General features: G+C 39.1%; 1 protein-coding gene across 9 annotated transcripts in view; it reads left to right on the top strand.

The window, feature by feature from the left end:
• Pikfyve (phosphoinositide kinase, FYVE-type zinc finger containing) overlaps positions 1-17,913 on the top strand; it is a 101,985-nt gene that overhangs the window by 30,864 nt on the left and 53,208 nt on the right. For 7 of the 9 annotated variants that reach the window (XR_005879914.1, XR_001196519.3, XM_005070554.4 and 4 more), the window contains 4 exons: positions 1,925-2,082; positions 11,219-11,330; positions 12,554-12,701; positions 13,206-13,373. Coding sequence is in view for 7 of the 9 variants with exons in the window: in XM_005070554.4 (XP_005070611.1) it covers positions 1,925-2,082; positions 11,219-11,330; positions 12,554-12,701; positions 13,206-13,373 (586 nt within the window). In the remaining 2 variants the exon portion in view is untranslated. The remainder of the gene's footprint in view (positions 1-1,924; positions 2,083-11,218; positions 11,331-12,553; positions 12,702-13,205; positions 13,374-17,913) is intronic. The other 2 variants (XM_005070555.4, XM_013113751.3) reach the window with 1 other exon arrangement.

The following is a 17,913-nucleotide window of genomic DNA, read 5'->3' as shown; positions in this document are numbered from 1 at the left end:
CTACAGCAAAGTTATAATATGAAATGATGTTTAAGGTTTATGAACTAACCATAATAGGTGAATCAAAGCTGTCAGTTCTACCTGTAGGGCTGAAGAAAAAGAATTAATAGATTAATGAATATCTGTACCATGAATCCCTCCTATACCTTTTGATGACCCATCAATAAAATATCTATCTGCCTGTGGAATGGGAGAGTGTTGAATATGTTTTATAATCACATTCAGTTTGTTGAGAAAGTTCTATTGCTTACCAGCTGTGTCATGATTTCCTATCCTCCATAGTAATCTGTAAGTGAAGTTTGAAAAATCCGTAGAGTTCTGTAATGCTCTTAAAAACTGATTGTTAGCTAAGGGTAATATAATACAGCAAGGATCAAATCAATATAATTTATTAATTGAGAGCAAGAAGAGTAAGGTAAGCAGTATTTTCTGGCTCTTACAATATAAATAAATCCATTCCAAAGGTTTATCCTCTTGTTATAATATCTGTAGGAGACAATTAAGTGGGGAAATTAAGTAAGTTTAAAGGAGGAAGGGTCTATACAGTAACACAAATGCTTCTTCTTTCTCCTCCTTTTTTTTTTTTTTTTTTTTTTTTTTTTTGATTTTTCAAGACAGGGTGGTTTCTCTGTGACTTCGGAGGCTGTCCTGGAGCTAGCTCTTATAGACCAGGCTGGTCTTGAACTCACAGAGATCTGCCTGCCTCTGCTTTCCGAGTGCTGGGATTAAAGCTTCTTTAGTCTAGATTCAGATAGCTGCAGTTCTTTTCTTGCTTCTTAACATCATATATAAGGACTGTCCAGTGCCCTCTTTCCTTTTTGAGAGCTCCTCCCTGGTTTCTGCCTCATTATTCTCACTCACCTCCTCCTGTGAGGGTCTCTGCTCTCTTGTCTCATAGCCAACTTCAGGTCCCTGTTCCCGGCATCACTTCTTTACCTCTTCAGTTGGTGGTGGGACTTGGTAGAATGGAGCCAATAAACAATGCAGACTAAAGTCTCATGTAATAGCCAACTTTGTTCCCAGCATCAAACAATTTATGCTCTGAGGGTTAAGAGGAGTTACATGAGTAAAATGTACAATCACAAGACCAAGCCTTGTGGCAAAAACATGTTTTTCCATAGTGTCATCTAAATAAATAACAATAGCCAGTGTTAATGAACAATCTGAAATAAACTCACTGCTATGTGCTACATCTGGGTGGAACACAAGAACACATCCTAAGAACAATTCTGTGTTTTAAAGAAACTGAGGTCACCGGGCGGTGGTGGCGCACGCCTTTAATCCCAGCACTCGGGAGGCAGAGTCAGGTGGATCTCTGTGAGTTCGAGGCTGGGCTGGACCGACAGCCTCCAAAACAATACAGAGAAACCGTGTCTCGTAAAAACCAAAAAAAAAAAAAAAGAAACTGAGGTCATAAGACTCTTTTTTTTTTTGAGTTTAGATTTGAACTTGTAGCTGGTTAGCTTCATTGAAAGTTTTCTTGAATAGGAAGTTATTTAGCAAAGATTTTCCTTTAGAAACATTTACTGGGCAGTTGAGAATAATGCCTAGAATCTCTGGAGTGGAGGCAATTATAATTAGTTTAGTGTAATTGAGTATCACCTTTGTCTATTTTGACTTGGCTCCAAAGACTATATTTTACACTTAACTAAATGACAAGTAATATGTGCCATTGACTGAAAAAGAAGGAGCACTTGGGAAACTTTTGTTTTGAAGAGAAAAAACTATGCTTGGAATTCACTAGTCAAATTCAAGCTGTTTCCATGTATGTGCCATTATGTTGAATAACTTATCACACTTAGCTACTGTGAAGAAATCTAAACTGGGATTCCTCTTGAGATCTCAGAACTATATTGAAACATCTAAACAGGTGATATCCAGCATCCCTTTTAGGGGCAACTAATTGTCTTTGATGTGATTGCAGGACAGTGTTCAGTTAAAGGATCTGTGGAAAAAAATTTGCCATCACAGCAGCGGGATGGAATTTCAGGATCACCGTTACTGGTTGAGAACACATCCCAACTGCATTGTAGGAAAGGAATTAGTCAACTGGCTAATCAGAAATGGACACATTGCTACGAGGTATTATAATTTTAAGATGTTTTGAAGTTATTCATTAATTTATTTTTATTCATGATTAGGGTGTATATTTGAAGATATAATGGTGTATATTTGAAGACGTTAGGGTGCTATTTTAAGCATTTGATGGTTTCAGGAACAAGTTTTTCAGCTTCCTGCATCTGATGAGAATGTTTGCAGGGAACCTGATTGGGGTCACATTTACCATATTAAAAACAGGGACTGGTGGCTGGTGAGATGAATCAGTGGGTAAATACATTTGTTCTCAGCTTGAAGATCTGCTTGGACTTCCTGAACCTACATGCTATAAGAGGAGGACTAACATGGTGAAAAGCTCCATGGAAAAACTGGGTGCAGCAGTGCATTCCTATAATTCAGCACTGGGGAGGCAGAGGCCAGAGGGTTCAGCTGGTGAGCTAAGTGCAATTGATGAACTTCAAGTTCAGTGAGACACCCTCCAAAGATGGGTGGAGATCAATTGAGGAAGATATTCCATGTTGATCTCTGTCTTCCCACTACTCCCTTGACCATGTGAGCATCCAGGTGCACAAAAAAACACAGATCTAAAAACCCTGAAGCATACAGTAATTCTTCAAATGGATCTCTAGGGAAGCTGGATAAGAGAATGTAGCTAGAGTCTAAGGTCAGAGTATTTTCTTGCCACTATTCTGTAATCTAGACATTGCAACCTGGATTGAGAATTGAATCCATAGTTCATGTCTGGAGGGACCTAGTCTGTCTCATAGATCACATATAAAACAAATGGCAGACAGGATCTATTGCTGTTTGTGTTAGCTTCCTTTCTGTTGCTGTGATACAATACTATGTCCAAGGAAATTTACAGAAGAAAGAATTTATTTTTGCTTAAGGTTACAGAGGGTTAGGGTTAGAGTACATAATGATGGGTATGTTAAGGTTTCTATTGCTGTGATAAAACACCATACATGCATGTAACAACAACAAAAGAGGCCATGAATGGGAAGGCTTGGAGGAGGGAAGGGGAGGGAGATATGATGTCATTATAATCTCAAGCAAATGAAGAAATAATTAAAAACAAAACACAACTCCATGACCAAAAACAACTTGGAGGGGAAAGGGTTTGTTTCAGCTTACACTCTCAGGTCATACTCTATCACTGAGGGAATGTTAGTCAAGGAACTTAAGTCACGTTATGGAGGCAGGAACTGAAGCAGAAGCCTTGAGTAATGCTGCTCACTGACTTGCTCCTATAGGCTTGCTCGGCCTCTTTATTACACACCCACCACCACCTGCCGTGGGGTGGGACCACCTACAGTATGCTGGGTCTTCCCAAATCAGTCGTTAATCAAGAAAATGCTCCAAAGGTTTGACCACAGGCCGCTCTAGTAGGGACATTTTCCCAGTTAAGGGTTTGTCTTTTCAAATGATTATAGCTTGTTTCAGTTGTCAGAAACAAAAACAAAACAAACAAAACACCAAATGGGACAGCAATAGTAGCATTCCAGCAGGCAGCAGGCATGGTGATAGGAACAGGATGCTCAGAGCTCACATCTTGAACCACGCTAGAAGGGCAAGAGGTTTTCACTGTGAAAATTGGCCTCCAGCAAATAATTCCTCCAGCAAAGCTTCATCTCTTAAATCTCCCCAAATACCACCACCAACTGGGAACCAAGTGTAATATGGGAGCTGTCTCAGTCACTGTTGTATTGCTGTGAAGAGACCAGAGCAACTCTTATAAAAGGAAACATTTAATTGAGGCTGGCTTACAGTTGCAGGTTTAGTCCATTAACTTCATGGTGGCATGCAGGGAGATAAGGATGCTGGAGAAGAAGGTAAGAGTTCTTGATCAGCAGGCAGCTGGAGGAGACTGTGTACCGCATGGGGCATAGCTTGAGCATATGAGACCTCTAAGCCAGCCTCCACAGTGACACATTTCCTCTAACAAGGCCACACTCTGAATAGTGCCAATCCCTATGGGCCTTTCAAGCATTCAAGCACATGAGTCTATGGAGGCCATTCCTTTTCAAACCACCACAAGGAACATTCTCATTCAAACCCTGTACCTTTCAAGTTAAGCTATCTCCTAGTGTATGATACTCTTTTCATGAGAAGGAACAAGAAAGAAGGAGCTGTAAACAGGGAACCTCTGGGTCCTAATATGACTGTAACTCTTTTTACTTTTGTGTCTTTAGTCAAAATTTTCAGTCTTTGAGACTTGGACCCCTTAGTGCCAATGTAGGGGAATGATTTAGTATTGCAAATAAGCTATGGGTATTGAGCAAAATAATGTTGACTGAGTGCTTTATAAATATGTGAAAATTTGTATACTATAATGTGTTATATCCATTTCATTCATATATTTCATATCTATAATATTTGTGTTGTCTTTTCATCGAGACTGTAAGCTGTTTTAGTATAGGGCCATGCCATTCTCAGTCTTTTTTTTTTTTAATTTTATTTTCCAGTTTAAATTTAGATAAGAATCAAGGTTGCTTCACAAGTCAGTTCCAGGTCCCTCTCCCATTCCCTCCCTTCCTCCCGTACCCTCCCCCCCCCGTTATCCTCTCATTTCTCCAGGGAGGGTGAGGCCCTCCATGGGGGTGCCCATAGTGTGTCATTTCATATAGGGCAGGGCCTAGACCCTTTCCCAAGAGTTCTGGGTGAGAGTGCACCTCACATTGTTCTATGGGAGTCCAAAGTCCGTGTGTATACTTGGGATGGGTACTGATCTGCTGCCCAAGGCTCAATAGATTCCCTAGGCCTCTTCACTGACACCCAGATTCAGGGGGTCTTGATCAGTCCCATGCTGGATTCCCAGGCTGATGCCTGGGATTCAAGAGTTAACCTTTGTCAGGTCAGCTGTTTCTGGGGGTTAAACCAGCCCAGTCTTAATCCCTTTGGTCATCAGTCCTCCCTCTCTGTTACTGGCTTTCTTGAGTTCAGCTCAGTACTTAACCAAGGGAGTCTGCCTCTTCTTCGATCAGCCACTAAATAAAGTTTCTGTTTCCCAGACTCTCTGGCCATAGGATTGTAGGCTGGCACTCCCCAGATCTATGTCTAAAATCCATATATGAGAGAGTACATGCCATGTTTCTCTTTTTGTGACTGGGTTACCTCACTCAGGATGGTTTCTTCTAGTGTCATCCATTTGCCTGCGAATCTCATGATTCCATTATTTTTTTCTGCTGAATAGTACTCCATTGTGTAGATGTACCACATTTTCTCTATCCACTCTTCAGGTGAGGGACATCTAGGTTGCTTCCACGTTCTGGCAATTACAAATAAAGCTGCTATGAACATAGTGGAACAGACATCTTTGTTGTATGAATGGGCATCTTTTGGATATATGCCTAAGAGTGGAGTTGCTGGGTCTTGTGGTAGGTTTATTCCCATTTTTCTGAGGAATCTCCACACTGATTTCCAAAGTGGCTGAACCAGTTGGCACTCCCACCAGCAATGGAGGAGTGTCCCCCTTTCACCACATCCTCTCCAGCATAAATTGTCATTGGTGTTTTTGATTTTAGCCATTCTGACAGGGGTGAGATGGTATCTGAGAGTTGTTTTGATTTGCATTTCCCGGATGGCTAAGGATGTTGAGCACTTTCTCAAGTGCCTCTCAGCCATTTTAGACTCCTCTATTGAAAACTCTCTATTTAGTTCTGCAGCCCACTTTTTAATAGGGTCCTTTGGTGTTTTGGAGACTTGCTTCTTGAGTTCTTTGTAAATTTTGGAGATCAACCCTCTGTCAGATGTGGGATTAGTGAATATTTTTTCCCATTCTGTGGGCTGCCTTTTTGTCTTGCTGACTGTGTCCTTTGCCTTACAGAAGCTTCTCAGTTTCAGTAGGTCCCATTTATTAATTGTTGATCTTACTGCCTGTGCTACTGGTGTTATGTTCAGGAAGCTGTCTCCTGTACCAATTGTTCAAGGGTACCACCCACTTTCTCTTCTAAGAGGTTCAGTGTGGCTGGATTTATGTTGAGGTCTTTGATCCATTTGGACTTAAGTTTTGTGCATGGCGATAGACATGGATCGATCTGCATTCTTCTACATGCCAGTCTCCAATTATGTCAGCACCATTTGTTGAAGATGCTTTCTTTATTCCATTGTATATTTTTAGCTTCTTTGTCAAAGATCAGATGTTCGTACGTGTGTGGGTTAATACCCGGGTTTTCAATTCGATTCCATTGGTCTACCTGTCTATTTTTGTGCCAATACCAAGCTGTTTTCAGGACTATAGCTCTATAATAGAGCTTGAGGTCAGGGATGGTGATGCCTCCGGACGTTGCCTTGTGGAACAGGGTTGTTTTGGCTATCCTGGGTCTTTTGTTTTTCCATACAAAATTGATTATTGTTCTTTCAAGGTCTGTGAAGAACTGTGCTGGGATTTTAATGGGGATTGCATTGAATCTGTAGATTGCTTTTGGCAGGATTGCCATTTTTACTACATTGATCCTACCTATCCAAGAGCATGGAAGATCTTTCCATTTTCTGAGGGCTTCTTTAATTTCTTTCTTTAAAGATTCAAAGTTCTTACGATACAGGTCTTTCACTTGTTTGGTTAGCGTTACCCCAAGGTATTTTATGTTGTTTGTGGCAATTGTAAAGGGTGATGTTTCTCTGATTTCTCTTTCAGCCCTTTTATCATCTGTATATAGTAGGGCTACTGATTTTCTTGAGTTAATCTTGTAGCCTGCCACTTTGCTGAAGGTGTTAATCAGCTGTAAGAGTTCCCTGGTAGAGTTCTTTGGGTCATTGATGTAAACTATCATATCGTCTGCAAACAGTGAAAGTTTGACCTCTTCCTTCCCAATTTGTATCCCCTTGATCCCCCTTTGTTGTCGTATGGCAATAGCTAGAACTTCAAGTACCATGTTGAAAAGGTATGGAGAGAGTGGACAGCCTTGTTTTGTTCCTGATTTTAGAGGAATTGCGTTGAGTTTCTGTCCATTTAGTTTGATGTTGGCTGTTGGTTTACTGTATATAGCTTTTATTATGTTTAAGTATGTCCCTGTTATCCCAGATCTCTCCAAGACCTTTATCATGAAGGGGTGTTGGATTTTGTCAAAGGCTTTTTCAGCATCTAGTGAGATGATCATGTGATTTTTGTTTTTCAGCTTGTTTATATGGTGGATTACGTTGATGGATTTTCGTATGTTGAACCATCCCTGCATTCCTGGGATGAAACCTACTTGATCGTGGTGAATGATTGTTTTGATGTGTTCTTGGATCCGATTTGCCAGTATTTTATTGAGTATTTTTGCATCAATGTTCATGAGGGATATTGGTCTGAAGTTCTCTTTCTTAGTTGTATCTTTGTGTGGCTTGGGGATCAAGGTTATTGAAGCCTCATAGAAAGAGTTTGGCAAAGACCCTTCTGCTTCTATTGTGTGGAACACTTTGAGAAGAATTGGTATAAGCTGTTCTTTGAATTTCTGGTAGAATTCTGCACTGAGGCCATCTGGACCTGGGCTTTTTTTGGTTGGGAGACTTTTGATGACAGCTTCTATTTCCATAGGGGTTATAGGTCTATTTAAATTGCTTATCTGTTCTTGATTTAGTTTTGGCAATTGATAGCTGTCCAGGAAGTCATCCATTTCCTTTAAATTTTCGAATTTTGTGGAGTACAGGTTTTCAAAGTATGACCTAATGATTCTCTGGATTTCCTCAGAGTCTGTTGTTATGTCCCCCTTTTCATTTCTAATTTTGTTAATTTGCGTGTTCACTCTCTGCTGTTTGGTAAGTTTGGACAAAGGTTTGTCTATCTTGTTGATTTTCTCAAAGAACCAACTCTTCGTTGCGTTGATTCTTTGTATTGTTTTCCTGGTTTCTACTTTATTGATTTCAGCCCTCAATTTGATTATTTCCTGGCGTCTACTCCTCCTGGGGAGTGTGCTTCTTTGTGTTCTAGAGCTTTCAGCTGTGATGTTAATTCTCTGGTATAACTGTTCTCCTGTTTCTTCATGTGAGCATTTAGCGCTATGAACTTCCCCGTAGCACTGCTTTCAAAGTGTCCCATAGGTTTGGGTATGTTGTGTCTTCATTCTCATTGAATTCGAGGAAGTCTTTAATTTCTTTTTTTATTTCCTCTTTGACCCAGGGATGGTGCAGTTGAGCATTATTCAATTTCCATGAGTTTGTAGGTTTTCTGCAATTTGTGTTGTTGTTGAATTCTAATTTTAAAGCATGGTGGTCTGATAAGATGCATGGAGTTATTCCAATTTTTTTGTAGCTGCTGAGGTTTGATATGTTGCCAAGTATGTGGTCGATTTTTGAGAAGGTTCCATGTGGTGGTGAGAAGAAGGTATATTCTTTTTTATGTGGATGAAATGTTCTATAGATATCTGTTAATCCCAGTTGGGTCATTACTTCTATTAGCCCTTTTGCTTCTTTGTTGAGTTTCTGTTTGGTATTCCTGTCTAGTGGTGAGAGTGGTGTGTTGAAATCTCCCACTATAACTGTGTGGGGCTTTAGATGAGATTTAAGTTCTAATAATGTTTTTTTAACGAATGTGGATGCCTTTGTATTTGGGGCATAGATGTTCAGAATAGACACTTCCTCTTGGTGGGTTTCACCTGTGATGAGTATGTAATGACCTCCTTCATCTCTTTTGATTGATTTTATTTTAAAGTCTAGTTTGTTAGATATTAGGATTGCTACCCCGGCTTGTTTCTTGGGTCCATTCGATTGAAAAGTTTTTTCCCAACCTTTAATTCTCAGGTAATGTCTGTCTTTAAGGGTGAGGTGTGTTTCCTGTATGCAGCAGAAGGAAGGGTTCTGTCTTCGAATCCAATCTGCTAGTCTGTGTCTTTTTATGGGTGAGTTAAGGCCATTAATATTGAGGGATATTAATGACCAATGATTGCTCATCCTTCTTCGATTTGCGATGGTTGTTGTTGGTGGAATTATGTGTGGAATTTCACCCCTTTGTTCTTTTGGCTGTTGGTAGAGAGAGATTCTCTAATGCTTATGTTTTTCTGGTTGTAGTTAGCTTCCTTGGGTTGGAGTTTTCCTTCCAAAATTTTCTGTAGGGCTGGGTTAGTGGACACATATTGCTTGAATCTAGTTTTGTCATGGAATATCTTGTTTTCTCCGTCTATAGTGATTGAGAGCTTTGCCGGGTATAGTAGTCTGGGCTGGCATCCGTGGTCTCTTAGTGTAGGTAGAATATCTATCCAGGACCTTCTGGCTTTCAGCGTTTCCATGGAGAAATCAGGTGTAATTCTGATAGGTCTGCCTTTATATGTTACTTGACCTTTTTCCTTAGCTGCTCTTAATATTCTTTCTTTATTCTGTATGTTTGGGGTCTTGATTATTATGTGGCGAGGGGATTTTTTTTTGTGGTCCACTCTATTTGGTGTTCTGTAGGCTTCTTGTACCTTCATTGGCATGTCTTTCTTAAGGTTGGGAAAGTTTTCTTCTATGATTTTGTTGAATATGCCTTCTGCCCCTTTGAGGTGGATTTCTTCTCCTTCTTCTATACCTATTATTCTTAGGTTTGGTCTTTTCATGGTGTCCCATATTTCCTGGATGTTTTGTGTTAAGGATTTGTTGGATTTAAGGTTTTCTTTGGTTGATAAATCCATTTCTCCTAGCGTATCTTCAACACTTGAGATTCTCTCTTCCATCTCTTCTATTCTGTTGGTAATGCTTGTATTGGTAGTGCCTGTCTGTTTGTCCAGCTTTTCTATTTTCTGCCTTTCTTCAGATTGTGTTTTTTTTAATGACTCTATTTCAGTTTTCAACCCTTGCAGTGTTTGCATTGCTTCTTGCAATTTTTTGTTTATCTGTTCGTCCGTTTGTAGCCTTTAATGAATGTTTTGGTTTGTTCTTTCTTCCATTTCTTGCATTTTTTGGTTTGTTTTTTGTTCCATTTTTTTCATTTTTTGCTTTGTTTTTTCTACCATTTCTTGCATTTTTTGCTTTGTTTCTTCTTCCATTTCCTGTCTTTTTTGGTATGATTCTTCTTCCAATTCTTGCATTTTTTGCTTTGTTTTTTCTTCCATTTCTTGCATTTTTTGCTTCATTTCTTCTTCCATTTTCTGCCTTTTTTGGTTTGTTTTTTCTTCCAATTCTTGCATTTTTTGGTTTGTTTTTTCTTCCATTTCTTTGAGGGATTTTCCAATATCCTCTTTTAGGGCCTCTATCATTCTCATGAAAGTGCTTTTAAGGTCGTTCTCTTCTGCTTCGTCCGCATTGGAATGTTGGGGTCTTGCTGGTGTGGAGTCTCTAGAATCTGGCGGTGTCATATTTGTTTTTCTGTTGCTGACTGTGTTTTTGTATTGTCTCTTTCCCATCTCTTCTTCTAGTGGGTACAGAAAGAGCCCCTTACTGGTCTGGGGACCAGAGTTCCCTTTTGGTGGGTGGTAGCAAGTCCAATAATCTGGTGGTTCTTCTATTCCTTGTCCGAATGCTGGTCCCGTGGGAGGAGAAGAAGAACAGGAATCTGGGGCGCTTATCCTCTTACCTGGTCCCCTGGACCCTATGCTGGGTCCTGTTGTACTTGATCCAGAACAGCTACTCCCCTGGTCTCCCTGGGTCCTCTGGTTTCCTGGTCTCGTTGGTGGGAGAGAAGACCTGGGGTCTGGGTGCTTGGCTCCCGCCGGGATTGGGAGCTCTGTGCAGGTCCCAGGGGATCTGCAGGCACTGGAGCACAGGCCGGGAAGCCGGCCTGTTTACCTGATGCTGCTGAAAGAACCGCCGCTTCCCTGGACTCCCAGCCTCCTCTCCTTTCCTGGTCTTGTTGGTGTGAGCGAAGATCGGGAGTCTGGGGTGCTTGGCTCCTGCCGGGATTGGGAGCTCTGTGCAGGTCCCAGGGGATCTGCAGGCACTGGGGCACAGGCCGGGAAGCCGGCTTGTTTACCTGATGCTGCTGGAAGAACCGCCGCTTCCCTGGACTCCCAGCCTCCTCTCTCTCAGTCTTTTTTATTTTGTTAAGGATGGGTATGTATGCGTTGTATACTCAGTGCATGCTTAAGCTTGTTTTTAGGGCTACCTTACTAGTAGGTTCTCCTTTGTTGCGGTACCTAGAAGAGTTTAATTTGTTTCAGGTTGTTATTTGAAAAGAAATGAAAATGGAAAAAAAAGTGTTTTATCATGTGCCCAACGTGTATACTCTGTATGACCTTTTAAAATTTCATTTTTCTTGGTCTTAATTTAGGGCACAAGCTATAGCAATTGGACAAGCAATGGTTGATGGACGTTGGTTGGATTGTGTCAGTCATCATGACCAGCTCTTCAGGGATGAGTATGCGCTGTATAGACCACTGCAGGTAATTCACTAGTGATACTGCTGATAAGAATGTAATAACTCGTTTTGAAGTTGTGTTTTCATTAGTGGGAATAAAAAGTAGTTGAATCTCCTAAAGACTGTTTCCAATACTTAATAGATTCAGTGCTAGGGAAGTGTTCTACTACTGAGTTCTCTCCTTGTAGGATCAAGCACTGCTTTTGTACCATGGCTTTGCTCAAACTTGGCTTCTGGTACTTAGTTACTTGTCATTTCATTTTAATGCTTTTCTGTTTTATTCTCTGTATTTTAGAACTAAGAGGGAATGAAGTATATATAATAAAAATGATTTGAAAATTTGATACTATCTATTGAGATAGATTTTGACTCTTTGTATACAAATTGTTCACTAATGACCAAATGCTACAATCTATTTTATTTTATTTTATTTTTGTTTGTCGAGACAGGGTTTCCTGTATTGCTTTGGAGCCTGTCCTAGCACTCATTCTGTAGACCAGTCTGGCCTCGAATTCAAAGAGATCCACCTGCCTCTGCCTCCCAAGTGCTGGGATTAAAGGTATGCATCACTAATGCCTGGCTTACAATTTATTTTATAAGAATTATTTATAGATATTTTTTGAGACAGGGTTTCTCTGTGTAGCCCTGGCTTTCCTGTAACTCCCCTAGACCTGGCTGTCCTCGAACTCAGAGATCTGCCTGCCTCCACTGCACAGCTATAGATAAGGTTTTAAAAAAGATACAATTCTTTTTGGCTTGTGTAAAAGATTACACACACACACACACACACACACTCATGCACATGTCCATATGATAAAACTGTAAGAAGCTTGCAGACTGAGATTTGTAAACTGATACTAGAAGCTCCATAGTTAGAAATGACCAATGGCCCCATAAAGTGGTGTGGTATAGTTTGTTAAAATTGGATTATTTTTCTAGGGGGTTCTAGAATTGCCAGTGTTAGACTACATTTTATGGTATCTTCACTCAGAACTAAGGAATGAAGTGAAACACTGCCAAATACATATAAAAGAAATGTTCATTTGTAAAATTCTACATATGCTTTACCGTTAGTGAAACTTATAATTTAAGAGTGGTTATCAGTATGATATTGTTTTGCACCTCTTTTTTGTTATGTAGTTATGTGAACTTAATTGAGTTGTTAAAGAAATATAGGCCACAACTTCCTTATTATATACTGGTGTTGTCACTGAAGGTCAGTTGCTTGGTTTGCTTTATTCCTTTCAGAGTACCGAATTTTCTGAAACACCTTCTCCAGATAGTGACTCAGTGAATTCTGTGGAAGGACACTCTGAACCATCCTGGTTTAAAGACATAAAATTTGATGATAGTGACACAGAACAGATTGCTGAAGAAGGTGACGATAATTTGGCTAGTAAGTTTGACTTTCTAATGTTTTAGTTTTTATGGCTTACTGCTGTGCTGGTATGATGAAATGATTGTCTTGTTTATGATTTATGGTTCCCACTTCATGTCAAGATCTGATGGTAGTGATCCTTGCTTAGATACAGTATTTTCTTACACTAGCTTGTTAGTCAGCTGACATTTCTGGATGTTGCCATGGTCTCTAGTTTGCAGCAGCTTAAAAATAACTCTTGGGCTAATATCGCAGCAGGCAACTTTCTTATCTCTTCACTGTGGTATCAAACTCTCTCTGTGCAGAACCTCCAATATATTTCCTCTTTTAAACATTCATTTTCAATTTAACATGCTTTAATTTTATTAAGTCTACCCAGAAGTACATGAAAATACTGTATCCATTTTGGTATTGCACATTGGGCTTGTGTATTAAAGTTTTTTTCCTTTCCTCCAATGCCCTGATAAAACCCATTTTTACTCCCCTCTCCCTATATTTCTTTCCCCTTGCCAACACTAAAAGATTCTGCCAGTCCTAGCAAGCGCACGTCAGTCAGCAGTTTCCAGTCCACAGTGGACAGTGACTCAGCCGCTTCTATCAGCTTGAACGTGGAGCTGGACAACGTGAACTTCCATATCAAGAAGCCCTCCAAGTACCCACATGTGCCCCCTCACCCTGCTGACCAGAAAGGTAGGAGGCAGTCATCACCCGGATTCCAAGCAGGCCAAAGAACTGGGCCTTCGGGTCTCATTACAGCCTGTCCTCTGCCTTCCTTTGTCCCATAAGGCTGATTCCCATAAGTGGGTTTTATTCCACCATTTCTGATTCCCCCCTGTACTCCTCCCCACACCTTTTTTGGTTGATTCTTTTTATTTCTTATTTTCTCCCTTTGCACTACCATGCCCACTTTGAATCATATAGTCTTTAAAAGGAACTATATCTGACTGCTCTTCCCATAATGTGCAACTTCCAAGGTGGCAATTCTTTGCATTTATAACATGGATGTTCTGCTCTTTTCTTTTGTCTTTTCTTCATTTAACATTACAAAGCCTCTTTGCCTGTGCTATTCTGCAGCAACTGTTTCTTAAGGCTGTTCAGATGCTTGAGCTTAGATGGGGAAACCTTTCATTTATGTCTGTTACATTTATTTTAAAATTTCTTCGCTAGTAAAAAATGAGTTCTTTTGTAATTTTAGCTGTCTTTTTTGATGCTTTGGTTTGCAAACTCAAAAATACTAATGGCCACATTAAAAATAAAAATCCCCCCAAACAAAAACAAGATGTAAAGGGAAAGGTAGAGAACAGTTTCTACTATGTAACACAGCAGCATGGATGGATTGCTCCTCTTTAAAAATGAAGGATGAGTTGTATGTTACTAGATGCAATTAAAAGCTAATTTCAAGAGTAAGCTTAATTTACCATTTTTTCAAAGAAAATAAAATAAGAAATTATGGGAGTCCATTACAATAACCCAAACATCTTTATTATAAATAAGGCACTTAATTCCATGTTTTTATCCAGTGTTTGAGTTTTAGACATTTAACTCTCTAAAACTGAATTGCTTCTGAAGTGCTTGCCTAATTCTTTGCTACTCTTTACTTTGAACTTAAAAATAACACAAAGAATATATAGAATCTAAAGGTTTATAATAATATAATTTGAAACATTTACATTCCCTCAACAAATTTCTCCTAATTGTTGATATAAACTGTTGTCAAGATGTGATAAAATGTCAATTAAGGTAATCATGATAATAAAAAGTGCTTTTTATTAAAAAAATAAGGTACTGAGAGAGACTGAGAAAGATTTGACTGTAAGTGAATATAAAATCCACACGGTGATGGGGATCCTCAGTACAGAAGTTTGAAACATGATGGAGAACATTTGAATGTGTGAAGGGCAGTGTGGCAGATCTGACCCTTAGGAAAATCCACTGTATACTGCAGTTACAAGAGATTAGGCTTTTAATAGAGATGTGCTCAGCATGACTCTGTCATGACATGACGTCTGTCCTCCAAACATGTATGCTAGCAATTGCATTTTGCTGAAAGCAGAGTATAAAGTAGCTGCTGTGCTGGTGATTTTGCTTCTTGGAATGTTAAGGATGTCCTAAAAATTTTGAAAAAAGTAACCTTTCATCATAGAATTCCTACTGGCAAAGGGTGTACCCTTGAGCCAGCACACCTTTACTTTGGGAAACAACTCAGGATGTTTGGTGAAGAACAGAACTGGAGGCTTCAAAAGTGATGTTTTTTTTTTTTTTCTTGCCAATCCCGTTGTAACTCCCTGGAGAATAAAAAGAGTCGAAAAGCCCATGAATCTTCTTGGAAAGTGTCTGGTTTTAAATCTTTTAAAAAATTGTAAAAGTTGTGAGTAGCAACTGTCATGTGATGATAAATCTGAAAGGAGGTTATATATTTGTTAAGAAAAATGACAAGATTGCAAAAATACGTATTGTACCAAAGTTGGAGGTCAAGGATATCTGAGAACAGAGTCCATTTATCGTGGAAAAAAATCAGCCAAGTTATTAGAGAAGTAGATGTATTTATCTGTCAAAATTAATGTTACCAGAAAAGATACATAGATAAGGGAAATGAAGTCTGAGAAAACAAAGAACCTGAGAGTTCGTGGTTAGTCTAAATAACTGGTCAGATCTTGGCAGACTGTTTGCCAGCTTAATAACAGAAGTTATCTGTGGTCATGGAGCTAGAGTCTACTGTCTTTGAAGACTTCTACAGAATAGGACGCTAGCTGACTGTATTGTTAGGTGGCACGACTTTTTTTTTTTAAGTGTTTTTTTGATATGGCTTTGGAAGGTAACAAAATTATAAGAAGTTGACTGAGTAAAGTATACTATGGTATTTCAAAAGGATTTGTGTAGACTGGGTCCCTGCGTTGGTTAGCTAAAGTCACTTTGAAATAAAACTTTTTCTATCTTAATGGTGATAAGAAGTTATTCTTATCTTCTTCTTATTATTTTGATGTTGCTAAAGCATTAACTTTGTTGGCAAAGATGACAATGAAATGTGTAAAAGAGATAGTTGAAGCCAGTGGTCATATATACAGAAGGACAACACCATCAGTCATAGGTATTTCTTAAAGTCATAGACTGCTGTGCTTGTCTGGGAGATGGCTCAGTAAGTAAAGGTGTTTGTCACCAAGCCTGATGACCTGGGTTCTATATGGAATAAAACAAGAACCAGCTCATGGAGGTTGCCTTCTGGCTTCAACGTGTTAAGGCATAGGTATGTGCCACTCCCCTCCTCAAATATATAACTAAATGTAAGAAAATATAGGACAGCTCAGGCTATGGAGTTGGATTACCTTTATAATAATCTGTTTGATGTCAGTAGGCAAAGGATGTTCTAAATCTTTACTTACCCATAGTCAAGATTGTTCAACACTTACTGGTGTAGATTAATAGTATAGACTAATAGGTTTTATTGTTATTTTCACATATTCATAAATTACATTCGTATTAGTTATATGGTACAAAGTGATGCAGTGACATATGTATATAAAGGAATGAGTCAGTAAAACCAGTTAACATTTGCCATTGCAGTAACCGCCCATTTTTTTTTATCACAAGAACCTTCAAAATTTACTTTCTTAGTAATTTTGAAATATCTACTACACTTTATTAAATTGCAATCATTATGCTATAAAGTAGATTTCAGTTCCCCTATGTAACTGAAACTTCCTACCCTAGACCAATACTTCCCTATTCTTCTTGGTCTCTGACGCCTACTATTCTGCCCACTGTGAATTTTATTTTTGTATGGAAACACGCAAAGCATAGTGTGTTTGGTAAGTGTAGGAGTTCAGCAGTGCTGTTATTAATATTGACATATAGTTGTGTAACTTGCTTGAATGATCGTACAAAATATTGAAATGATCATTATCAGTTTGATACCAGCAGGAAGAAGAGCCTCCTAGCTAGATTTTGTTAGAGGGCTTGTCATGCTTATAGTCAGTTTATTCATTTGTTCAACACTTTGTGTAGGGGTTATGGGGCATATGCTTATATGAGGTATGGTGTGTGTGTGTGTGTGTGTGTGTCTGTGTGTGTCTGTGTGTGTCTGTGTCTGTCTGTCTGTCTGTATGTATGTATGGAGGAGCCAAAGGTCAACATTGGATGTCTCCATCCAATTTGCTCTTTACCTGGAACTTACTGATTTGGTTAGATTACCTGGCCAACAGGCCCCAGGGGTCCTGTTTCACTTCCTCAGTGCTGGGATTACAGGCGTGTGGTGCTCATCCCGACTCCTTTAAATGAGTACTTGGGATCTAGATTTACGTTCTCATGCTTGTGTGGCTAGCAGACTGAGTTATCTCCTCAGTTTCTGTTCAGTACTTTATAAACATTTTTCATTTACATTTTCCTGTGTTTTGCTTTGTTTTTTTTTTTTTTTTGAGACAGGGCTTCTCTGTGTAGCTTTGGAGCCTGTCCTAGCACATACTTTAATGTATATTGGTGTTTTGTTTGCATGTATGTATGTATACCATGTGTATGCCTGGTGCCTGCAGAAGCCAGAAGAGGCCAGTGGATTTACTAGAATTAGAGATGGTTGTGAGCCATCATGTGGGTGCTGGGAATTGAACCCAGATCCTTTGGAAGAGCAGTCAGTGCTCTTAACCACTGACCCAACTCTTCAGTCCCTGTTCATTAGTTTTTGTAAGTGTGTAGTAACTGTCTAGAATAATGAGTTTCATTGTGATACTTCCATATATGCATATACTTTGATTGTATTTTTTAAAAATAGTTCTAAGAAAGTGAACTAGCTCAGTGAGTAAAGGCATTTCCTCACAAGCCTGAGGACTCAACTTCAATCCCTGGCCCCACATGGTAGATGGAGATAATCAATTTCCTCAAATTGTCTACTGATTTCTAGATATGCACTGATACACACACACACACACACACACACAATACAAAAATGTAAAAGTATTGAATTATTCATCATTGTGGCAGGGTGTGATCAACAACTTTTTTGGATCTACGTTTTTTTGTGTTTTTCAAATCCACACATCTTTAAGTCTAGAAGGCATGGCTAACATTACATAGCAGAATTGGAATTTAAAATTTTTTCTTAAGTGATAGGTTGACCTTAAGATGAAATTCAATATATTCAAAATAAAACAATGTAGTTAGACATAACATGCTTTACTATGAATGCTGTAGAGAAAGCCATTTTGGTGATTTATGTGAAAAAGGACTAAAGTTTTTACAT

The sequence above is a fragment of the Mesocricetus auratus genome, unplaced genomic scaffold, assembly GCF_017639785.1.
Source record: "Mesocricetus auratus isolate SY011 unplaced genomic scaffold, BCM_Maur_2.0 Super-Scaffold_100010, whole genome shotgun sequence".
In the NCBI taxonomy this organism is placed as follows: domain Eukaryota; kingdom Metazoa; phylum Chordata; class Mammalia; order Rodentia; family Cricetidae; genus Mesocricetus; species Mesocricetus auratus.
Note: the sequence above shows the minus strand (reverse complement) of the source record. Positions and strands in the feature narration are given on the sequence as shown.